The sequence below is a fragment of the Carassius gibelio genome, chromosome A17 (genome assembly GCF_023724105.1).
Source record: "Carassius gibelio isolate Cgi1373 ecotype wild population from Czech Republic chromosome A17, carGib1.2-hapl.c, whole genome shotgun sequence".
Taxonomy (NCBI): Eukaryota; Metazoa; Chordata; class Actinopteri; order Cypriniformes; family Cyprinidae; genus Carassius; species Carassius gibelio.
The window spans coordinates 178,363-190,216 of NC_068387.1; the positions used below are offsets into that span (position 1 = coordinate 178,363).

General features: G+C 39.6%; 1 protein-coding gene across 1 annotated transcript in view; it reads left to right on the forward strand.

Annotated features, from left to right (window-relative positions):
* LOC128031585 (A disintegrin and metalloproteinase with thrombospondin motifs 8-like) overlaps positions 1 to 11,314 on the forward strand; it is a 12,679-nt gene extending 1,365 nt beyond the window's left edge. The window contains exons 2-10 of the mRNA XM_052619910.1: positions 2 to 391; positions 2,072 to 2,311; positions 3,219 to 3,351; positions 3,866 to 4,033; positions 6,016 to 6,314; positions 7,421 to 7,607; positions 7,781 to 7,953; positions 8,430 to 8,605; positions 9,786 to 11,314. Of these exons, the coding sequence (XP_052475870.1) occupies positions 2 to 391; positions 2,072 to 2,311; positions 3,219 to 3,351; positions 3,866 to 4,033; positions 6,016 to 6,314; positions 7,421 to 7,607; positions 7,781 to 7,953; positions 8,430 to 8,605; positions 9,786 to 10,521 (2,502 nt within the window). The 3' untranslated portion in view covers positions 10,522 to 11,314. The remainder of the gene's footprint in view (position 1; positions 392 to 2,071; positions 2,312 to 3,218; positions 3,352 to 3,865; positions 4,034 to 6,015; positions 6,315 to 7,420; positions 7,608 to 7,780; positions 7,954 to 8,429; positions 8,606 to 9,785) is intronic.
* The last annotated feature ends 540 nt before the right edge of the window (positions 11,315 to 11,854 follow it).

Below are 11,854 nucleotides of genomic sequence, written 5' to 3' on the forward strand. Positions count from 1 at the left end.
GGACCTCAGAGACTGTTTCTACAAAGGAACGGTCAACTCCGACGAGGACTCGGTAGTTGCTGTCAGTTTATGTCACGGCATCCAGGGTACTTTCATAACGCAAGGGGACGAGTACTTCATTCAGCCTAAAGCAAGTGCCAAGACCACCGGCAAACCTTTCCCGCAGGTGCACGTCGTTAAAAGGCGAGCGTTTTCCAGCAGCAGTCACAGAGCGTCAAATATGGTCTTTGATCAAGAGAAAGTTGACAGCTTTGTGAAAACGAGCAACCTGAACTCTAGTGAAGACGGCAAAGTGCGACGCGCGAAAAGATTCGTCTCATCTGCGAGATACATCGAGACCCTGATAGTCGCTGACGCTTCTATGACACGTTTCTATGGAGACGAGATAAAGGTGAGCCAAGCGCGCCTTTAGAGAAGTCGCAAATTTCCGAGGTTTATTTTGAAATGCATGCGCAATTGTTAATACTACATTTGCTCCTTTAGGTGCACCTACTTTTTTGTTATCTAACTGATACTGAAACGTGTAGCCTATGTACAACTGAGCTACTGACCGACCTTTATTCATTTACTGAAGACTTTTCACCACTCATCCGAGGGGCTTCGACTGACCACCTGGTGAAACAACTTAACAGTATTAACTGAATTTAATTTTCATATTTAATTGTATTTATTTTACAAGCTTATATTTCGCAGTCATACCCAGATTGTGTCCTTATACGAACAACTGACTGCAATATGTACATGGAATATTTGTATAAAACGTTAGGTGAGGTACCTAAATAGATAATAATTCGTCTCACAAAGACCTATCAAGTCTTTTCAATAAGTTTTCCAGGTAACATTCAATATACCATCTCTGAGCACGCAAGGAAAGTGTGCGTAAACACGTAAAATTGATTTTACCAAGGAGGGCATTTTAGGTCAATATACTGAGGTGTTGTAGGGAGCAAGGATCTTATATCGAAAACGGCACGCAGGACTTTGTTTTGGAAAGTCAAAGCGTCGGTGATTTCTTTCTTCCCGCGGTTGCTTGCAGCGGGGTTTCTCTCATGGAGATAGAAAGATCAGGTTGGAGCTGGATGGAGTTACAAAACGCTTTGAACGAAATCTGTCAGTCCTTTCCACCTACATTATATAGTCCGGTTTTAAAACTATGCGAAGCTTTACGTAAATAGAAATATGCTAACAAAAATCAATCTTTCTGGATATGAATTACTTATTGAATTATGTGAATGAAAAAAAAAATCACTTCTACCCTTTAAGATCTGTACAGAATTAAACATTAAAAGTTGGGAATATGTGTTTATCCCTTTAACTGATGTGTTGCTAGCTATATGACTATTCAAAACAGCTGTCATATGGGCTGTTTCAAATTATCAAGGATTTCAGGACAAAACTGTCATTCAGGGACAAATTTCCATTCTAGGCGTTTTTATTTCCATGTAAAACTGCAGCTGTATTCACAAGTCGAAGTTAATGTATCAAGTTTTTAATAAAGGCTAAAACGAATTAGCCCTTAATGATCAGTCTATGATTTAGACATGAAAAGTAACATAAATCAGGGAAACCACTAAAAGCTTGTGGTTTGAGGGCGACCGTGGGGTTGGTTATACAGAGTGTAACAAAATATGAAACTTGTCTGTGAATCAGTATGAGAGAAAATAAAATACAGAGGAGGGCGAAAATGACATCCAGGAGTTGTTTGCGACCCTTTTTATTGATAGAATGAAGAACAAATGTTTAAATGTCTTGGTCCCATAAGCCTTCAGATTTGGGCCACCACTTTATTCTCTCCCCCCAAAATGCAAGTTTAATGAAGAAAATACTCACGCAGGAGCTGTCTTTGCTGGTCCTACTATGATATTTGTGACAGCTGCATTATTTTAATAAATATGTTGAACGTGAAACATAAAATATTGGTTCAGTCAGACAATCATCTAGTTTTAATGCCAAAAATACATCATGTTTTTGGAACTGTATATCCAGGGTTTGATATTTGTTTACGCAGTGTATCTGCAGACCATTTTTGTTTGATTACAACATTTCTGTTCTCTATTTTTTCTTTCTACAGCATTACCTCCTGACCGTGATGTCCATGGCAGCACAGATCTATGTTCATCCTAGCCTGAAAAATGCTGTTAGTCTGGTGGTAGTGAAGATGGTGGTTGTAGAGGATGAGGAGGTGGGACCTGAGCTTTCAAGCAACGGTGGTGTTGCCCTGCGCAACTTCTGCAGGTGGCAACAACTTTTCAACCCTGGCAGTCAGAGGCATCCTGAACACTATGACACTGCCATCCTGTTTACTAGAGAGGTGAGAGACTTTTTAGAACAAAGGAATCAAATTTAAGTGAAATTCATGTGAGTGACCCATGTATCAAATGTGTTTTGGGTTTAAAATTATGGCACAACTGGACTTTTTTTTATAGATTTACTTTTAATACTAGAAATATGTAGGTCATTTAATTAATTTTTCCATCAGGAAAGATGGCGACTTTTTCTCCCCAACATTTCCAGTCCACACACATTTTACAGATGTAATTACCTTCAGCTTTTGATTAACTCACTTGGCTACCACTTTTCCAAAACAAGACATAATTTCATTGAGTCAGTGACAGGGTCATGATCACAATGCTCAGCAGGGAACCCCTGTCCAATCTTGGAGACAACAAGCAAGAGCTTGTAGCTCTGCCAAAAACCAGAGGGTTAGCACTGGATAAAATAGTTGTAGGAGAAACAAAAATGTAGCTGGACATCCAGCTGAGAGCAACACAACAGAACGAAGAGAGATCTCAGTCCTGCTGAGGCTAGATGGAGAAACAGGTGGTTTTTATTTAGCGGAGGAGGTCTGGGTGTCTCTGGTCGTCTCACATGGCTTCCACTGAGACGTCTTCCCCAGTCAAGGTTATCCCTGTCTGGACAGGGAAGTGCTGGGCAGGCCCTTTGGTCTACACAGTGCTGTGTGGTCCAGCTATCTCATAGTTAATTTTCCCCCTCTGGCTTTTTTCTAGTATGCAGTCTGCCATGTATTTGCTTCATTTTACGATGGAAACACTGACAAATATGTTTTGCTGGCAAGAGCCTGCTTGGGGAAAAAAGGGCTGTCTGGAACTAATGGAGCGATGTCTGGATATCAGTGTCTCAGATGTGTCCCCCTCTCCTCTACTCTCACATCTCTCTGGCTCATTTGCCCACTTGTCTCTCTCTTTTTTTGACCTCAGGATATTTGCGGATATAAGGATTGTGACACTCTGGGTGTAGCTGACATTGGCACTATGTGTGACCCCAAAAGAAGCTGCTCAGTCATAGAGGACAACGGCCTTCAGGCAGCTTTCACCGTGTCCCACGAAGTCGGTATGTTCACACACATGACCAGACTCCATGTCTGTAGTAAGAGATCTCAGCCTTACCGACTGTCTGGACAAGAGCATGTGTTCCAGACTGAGTCATTAATTAATGTAAGCCAGCTGTTTTCAGCAGCTAAAATATTCGGAGAACTTTGTGTTACCATTACTCCTGTCGATCGATCACAATTTTGAATCGAATTCATCACATGATCTGAAGACTAAATTCAAATGAATCACAATTAATTTCATATCAATATTTAATTGCAAAATGATGAATCACATGTCAATATTTGATGAGAAAAGGACCATTAAATAATCAAATAGACTTACGTTGACTGTCTGAGGTACAGTTCTTCTCCATTGACTAAGCACCAAGTTGCAGTAGCAGCAGTAGTAATGACACCCTCTGGAAAGGCAAAAAGCACAATAAGCAACAGTGATCAATGAAAGATAGTCATATGTGGAAAAATTATTACACTCTACAGGTGAAGTGCATCTTTATATTTTCCTCTTTTTTTCAGGCCATGTACTCAGCATGCCACATGATGATTCCAAAATCTGTGAGAAGTTGTTTGGGCATCTCAACGGGCATCATATGATGGCTCCTTTCTTCGTTCACCTCAACAAAACTCTTCCCTGGTCCCCATGTAGTGCATTCTACATCACCGAGTTCTTTGACAATGGCCACGGTATGATCCTTCTCTGCCTGTCAGGATGCTGTTTTAATAATTTATTATTTTTTTTAAAGTTACAGTATATGTGAGTGAAAAAGAACTCCCTGAAATGCAGTAGCATTTGATTTGCTCCTGTCTTTCTGAGTGTATTTTTTATTAACAGCTGGTTTTCTCTCGGTTAACATTAGGTTTTCAGTTTTTGTTTGGTTTTGGCCTTAGAGCATAATGGTGCATATTTCCTAGAGACTCTGAGAGTTTTGAGATATTTTGCTACAATTGTATATCTGTCATTCAAAAGTTAATGGAAACATGGCACAGAGAGTCTACAGTATAATTTTCATCTTAATGTGCGGCGAAAAATCTCTATAATGTAGATGCCTGTCTTTTATGAATTTACTTTCTTTCAGTGTCTTGCACGTTTCTTGTTTAAATGCCACTTCTGTCTTAACTTACTCCCTGACCACTAATAATGGGCTGGTGGGACCACACTCTGTTATTTTGCTGAGAGTGTCAAAACTAACAGTCTTTGCAGAGTAAGCTCACTCTCACTCCATCTACTGATGTATGGTACGAATATACAGTATACACTACGGTTCAGAAGTTTGGGATCAGTAAGATCCCTCATTTCTGATGTCCCCTGTGCTCACCAAGGCTGCATTTATTACATCAAAATGAGTCAAAACAGTAACACTGTGAAATATTATTACAGTTTAAAATAACTTTTCCATTTCAATTCATATAAAAATGTCATTTATTCTTGTCTGGTCTGTATTTTCAGCAAGCGTTACTATAGTCTTCACCATGACAGTCTTTCAGATCAATTTTTCTGGATTGAATGGAAAGTCAAAAAGAACAGCATTTATTTTTAATATAAATCTTTCCATCAAGACTGTCCATTAGATATACCTAATATTAACTATGATTCAAATACAACAGGACAATTCACAATAAAGATGAACTCAGATAAGAAAAAGTGACAACTCCGGAAATATGGTAGACATATTTTCTCCAGTTGATTTATTTCCGTCGATATCTCAGTCTACACACTTTCGTTCCCGCTCTTCCACTGACTCATCTTCAATGACTCAAACATTCTAGGTTTAACAACTATTCCCTCACAGAGACAGTACAGTACGTGTAGCCAAGCACATGCTGTCTTTACCTACAGGTACTGTAGACTATGAACTGATATGGCTTCAAGGCTGTTATTTTCCATTGTTGTCATACCTGTATCCGTTTCACCAAATGCCTTCCATTACTAAGCATTCATAACATTCATTTAGGTCTGTAAAGCTGTATTGGAACCTTTCCAAATTCTTAATACTTAAGATGTTAAGGTATCCTCAATACTTTAAGCCTAATGAGATGTGGTCAATCTCAGAAAAACACAAAGGGAGTCAATAAGTCTGCATAAGTGTTTCAAGGCATTATACTGTCTCCATATCTTTATCCATGTGGATAAAACTATGTTTAGGAAGAACATTTCTTACATTTAAATTATACTTTCTTTTGTTACAGATAAAAACTATTTTTTTATAGCTGAGTATGAGGCTGCACGATAATAGGTTACATAATGGATATCTCCAGATGGGAGACTTATTAAGTCTTACGCACATTTGGGATGAGAAGAGGTACAGTGAGATCTCTCAGCAATGAAAATAGTCCCCTCAAGCTAATGTGCACACCTGTTTTAGACTTGCTGTATGTAAGAGATTGTTTTAGCTGAAGTAAACACTTGGTCAATAGCAACAGGCTTAAGGAAAACACTCCAAACCACCTTAAAAGCATAATATAATTTAAGTTTATATACATGTATTTGGGAGAAGCTTTTATCCAAAGCAACTTATCTTGTATTAAAAGTAACATATTTTATCAGTAAATGCTTTCTCTGGTAATCGAACCCTTGAACTTGGAACTGTTTAAGCTACAGGAAGACCATCTTCAAGTTGAATTGGAAGCAAATAAGCTAAATAAAACCCTGCATGTGCATTCCTCAGGTGACTGTTTGCTGGATCCACCTGTGAAGAGCATCCCTTTACCTACCGAGCTCCCCGGCCGTATGTTTGGTCTGGACCGCCAGTGCCAGCAAGCTTTCGGGGATGAATATACCCACTGTCCCAATGCTCCTGAAGATCAGGCATGTGCACAGCTGTGGTGTCGTGAGGAAGGCAAGATCCAGTGCACGACCAGGAATGGAAGCCTTCCCTGGGCTGAGGGTACTCCATGCGGGGAGGACAGGAGATGTCGTGAGGGTTCATGTGTGTCGAGTGCACTGGAGGAGGCGGGAGAAGAGAAGGTATGCATGCCCAGGAGGATGTGTGTATGTGAGTCATCCGGTTTACCTGTCAGCACGTATGCATCTAAAACACCCATGTACAGATTAACAGGCACCACTTTTAACAAATATCTAACACAGCAGGCGACGCCTTGCACATGGCCTCTTTGTGCGTCGCCCTCCTCTTCCTTTTAAAAATTGTAAACAGTTGTGCATACTGTCTCAGTGATCTCTTCTGTCTCTCTCAGATTATTCACAACTTTTACGTATTTCCATTCCTTTGACTTTAAAGATGACACATACTTTTCACCATAGTGTTTACATGTTTGAAGAAGTCTTAGAGGGCTTAGAGCCAGACAGTTCTTTTTTTTTTACCTTCAGAAAAAACTTGTTCGTCCTCTTGGATCCCAACCAGCTGAGCAGCTTAAAATAATCAGTCTACTTTAAATTCAGCTTCTAAATGCCAGAGAGAGTGAGAGGAAAAGAGAGAGAGTTTATATAGCGGGAACCTCAATTATTTTTGAGCCTTCCATTAAAGATGCATTTGCAATGTATTCAGCAAAGCCTCTTAAAAAGTGTGATTATATTTGGTGCAGTGTGTTAAAAAAAAACAAGCTTGTGATCCCAGACGGCCTGGCTGTTAGAAAGCATCCCTCAGCCAACTCATAAAAAACCCTGACAGAAATGCAGTGTGGTATGCTCACATTCCGTCAGCACTACGCTTACTGGAAGTGATGTTTAGGAGCGCTTTGCAAGGCAAAAGTGACAGTAAAGACATTTATAATGTTACAAAAGGTTTCTTTTTCAAATTAATGCTATTCTTTTAAAACTTTCCACACAGTTTCCACAAAAATATTAGCTTGTTTTCAACAATGATAATAATAAGAAATGATTCTTGATTGGCAAATCAGCATACTGGAATGATTTCTGAAGATCATTTCACACTGCTAATAAATTCTGCTTTACCATCACAGGAATAAAATAAATTTTCAAGTGTATTGAACGATACTAAATTACTAAATTGTAATAATATTTAGTAATTTTATTGTATTTTTACTGTATTGTTTATACAAGGTGCTGTACATTACCAGGAAATGTATATCTAACTGCCTCTATTTGTGTTCTAGGTGCCAGTCAATGGTGGCTGGGGAGAGTGGGGCCCTTGGGGGCCGTGTTCACGTACATGTGGTGGGGGTGTGGAATTTTCTCGCCGTGAGTGCACTGCTCCAGTGCCACAGAATGGGGGCTCATACTGTGTGGGACAGAGGGTCAAATACCAGTCCTGCAATACTCAGACATGCCCAGAGGACCATGGTAACATTTTATAAATAAACCTCCATACACACACTTGGTGGCATAGGTCACATTATTGAGGCCTAGAGAATGAGTGAGGGGAGTGAATGGGGTCAAGAGCTTGAAGGACTATGCATTTGTTACAATTACAGTATTCTAAGTGGTGCACCAGTGACCATTTTTATAATCCACAGGAAAAAGCTTCAGAGAGGAGCAGTGTGAGAAGTATAACACTGAACGTTACTTGGACATTCAAGGAAACATTAAGCAGTGGATCCCTAAATATTCCAGTGTCTCTCCACGAGACCGCTGCAAACTCATCTGCCGAGCCAAAGGGAGCAATGAATTCAAAGTTTTTGAAGCTAAGGTGCACATCCGTTGAAAATGTTTTCTAATCTGATCAGCAATAATAACATAATAAATAAGAAATTTTAGTCTCTTCTGTGTATCTGCCTGCTCTAAAGCTTTACTAAGATGTCAGATGATCTCTTTCTTAGACTTCCCTCTTGCCACAGCCCCATTGATATCTTTACACTCCCACTAAACTCTCATGCATGAAATATTTTCCCTGTTGTAAAATGTGAAACCTGAGCACCCTAACCCCACAGTCCAGCTGCTTGCTTAAGCTCTTGAGTGCACCTCTGTAACTGATATTTCAGATACAGCTGAAATGTACTTGGTTTTGCGTCATCCGCACAGAGTTTGTGCTATTCCGCTTTATGTGGAATAGCCATTATGTTAGAACAGAATACACTGGAGCACTTAGGCTGCCACTGCAATGAAAGTGTTTTGTTTATGGTTCTCTGTCTATTCTAATGCTGATGTTTCATATGTGCTGTGCAGGTAGTGGATGGCACCACCTGTGGGCCAGACACCCCATCTATCTGTGTTCAGGGCCAGTGCATCAAAGCTGGTTGTGACCAGGTGATAGGCTCCAATGAAAAGCTGGATAAGTGCGGTATCTGCGGAGGTGACGGTACAAACTGTAGGAAAATAAGCGGCTCATTAAACAAAGCTACGTAAGTATAGATTGTAAGCATTATTAATACCATTTAAAATGATGGAACACACTGGGAAAGGTGTGAGCTACTGATATAACTGAATCTATACATAACGATATTATAATCTACAGTATGAAAAATGGATATTCGAGGGAGATTACCAATGGAACCATCATTAAATTATTCTCTTTTCATGAATTGTCTTTAAGTGAGCTTTAAAAGACAGCTAAGGTAGTCTAAATGTAAAAAAGGGTAAATGATAATGTACAAATGAAGTATCTAATATAATATCTATAAATGTAAAAATTCAGAGCTCTAGAAGCTCTTTTCACAACGATACCATAGAGGAACCATTGTTCTGTGAACAGTTCTTAAAAGAACGGTTTTTGTCTTAAGGTGTGGTCACAGTAGTAAAATTGCAATGAAATTTTGCAAACAAAAAAGTCCATTGTCTATAGAGGGTTATATATTGAAACAACCAAAATATCCATTGGGGTTCTCATCACTTTTGACATAATGTAATTTTTGCCTGGTGCTGGGTGATATGACAGTACATAACAATGATCATCAATTTTTGGATCTAACTATATTGCATTTATAGTGTTGTCTAGCAGATCAAGTATGCTATGTACTGTACATGGACCACTAGTTCTCTGAGTCCAACTGCCTTTAATTTAATCAGTAATTAAGTTTTACTCCCGTTTTCACAGTTTTACTAGTGCCAACCAAGTTACAAGGCGTTTTGCCACTCAGTCTGGTTGAGTGGTCATATAAGGTCATGAAAGTGACATCAATGCATACCCTCTATTGTCAGAAACACAGACATGTATGAAGCACCTTTCACACACAAGTCACTTTCAAAATAAGCAAGTTTTTATTGGTCGAAGCAGCAAATTCATGTGACCAACTTGAAAATGAGTAAACCCTGCAAGGGGAAGTTTTTCACCCTCACATAAAAACTTCTGATAGAACAGAATATTATTGGAATAGTAACCTATTCTATTAGAAGGTGGACCACACCTTCAGAGTAAAGAACCATGGAAAATTCTGCAATGGAAAGACTCCATGGATGTTAAAGATATTTCATGTAACCAGAGATGCTAAAAAAGAATCTGTTAATTTAAAGTGTGTATTGTCAAATGATGACCAATATTGTACCGCTATTCATATGATACACTGTTTATGCCTATCTCCACAGTATTGGCTACACTGATATTGTTACCATCCCTGCTGGGGCAACTAATATTGACATAAAACAGCGCAGCCATCGAGGCATCGCACACGATGGTAACTACCTGGCGGTAAAGATGGAACACGGAACCTACATCCTGAATGGGAATTTCTCAGTGTCTATGGCAGAGCAGGACATCCCAGTGCCTGGCGCCATGCTTCGATACAGCGGCTCTTCCACCACCTTGGAGCGCCTCCTCAGCTTTTACAGTCTTCGGGAGCCCATCACAATCCAGCTGCTGTCCACCGCTGGGGACAACTCACCCCCTAGAATCAAGTATACTTTCTTTTTGCCGAGGGATGTGCCTTTTAGCAAGCCTGACACAGAGAGCAGGATTTCGCCACATGTCATCTTGCCCTTTGGGGGAGCTGACTGGGTCCTGGGTGAGTGGTCTGAGTGTTCCAAGAGCTGTGGTGCTGGATGGTCCAGGAGAAGCGTGGAGTGTAGAGATGGGGATGGATCCTTGTCTCACCTCTGCGATGCCGACCTGAGACCGGCAGACATCCGGCCCTGTGGGGATCTGCCCTGTCCCATGTGGCAAATGGGGCCATGGTCAGCCTGTTCACGGACTTGCGGAGTCGGACAGCGGCACCGCACTGTAGTCTGCATGGACTACACGGGCAAGGTTCTAGAGCATGAAAAGTGCAACCCAGACAAAAGGCCAGAGGTAGCTATAGCAGAATGTTTTTATCAGGACTGCTAAATCTGACATTATGTGCAGTAGTAGAGAATGAGGAGGTGGTGGGATCCATAGTGACTGAGAAAAAGCTTCAGAAACAAACTAAGAAGCTCTTGGGTATAGAGCATTAGATTGGAGATTGCTTGTCAAGCATAACCAGGACATTTGATATGAGTTATTATCTATACCATGGTTTAATCTAATTCTGTCTTTTAACCACAAAGGTAACCTCCCACGGAGATCTACCTCAGTCAATACAAGCTTCATAATGTTCACAGTTTAGAGAGGAGTCCGTTGGAAACCATTTGCACAAACCTGCTGAAATGAGTCCAAATTAAGGTACCTAAAGGTGGTCACATTAATGATTCAAGTCAGATCATCCATCTTTTTAGAACTGTCCACAACGGACTGCATTTTAGTATCTTTATACATGCTAGACTAATTGATTTCACACATTTATTTTAATTGCCAGCTTATGTTTTGTAGCATTTAGTCTGTTTCTTATAAATATTTACTCCTTTTAATACTGGTATCACCCTCAAAGGCTTTCAGATTTTTCATATTGCAACACTGGAGGAAACAGTATTTGGAAGTACAGTCCTTTACTGGTCTCACAATAGCTGTATGTACATAACATACACCGATAAAAGCTGAATAGATACAGATATGCTAATTTTACCTTTAAAATGTTGCCTGGTTATGACTGTTGATTTGGATGAATGATTTTAGTTTGTAATGTAGAATCAAAGTGGAATTGCCTTCTCTCACACACTGTTGGTTTTTCTGTACATATATAAAGCCTTGAGGCAACAAGCTATCCCCGTTTAAGAGCAACCGTGTAAAGACTACAAAGTGTGCCTTTAATTAATTAATTTCTCTATTGGCATCCACTGGTGCACATTACTTAAAAGGGATCATTTAAAATAACGGATACTGGCATATGTGAGTTTACAGGAGAAAGTAATTTATTGTTAAATGTTCATTTAGAAGTGGATAATTACTGTATATTATTGGACACACATGTGCCCTCAAGATAATTGCAATGATTACTAAGACACAAAAAGAGAAAATACATTTCCTGTGAAAGACACATTGAGATTGCATGCATCTTTGCAATCTATATTCTGTTAATTTTTTCCTTAGTCTTCCAAGCTTTAGTTGACACTGTATAAATGCATTTAAAAATCTATCACCCACACACATTATAAGAAAGAAGAGAAAAACAAACCTAAATGTCGTTAATGAATATTATTTTATGTAATAGGACAACTATAGGCTTATTGTTCTGAAATTTTCCCTTTAGCCGTACGATCACTGATTTTTGTTGCCAGAGCCATTTCACATATGCTAAAATTAC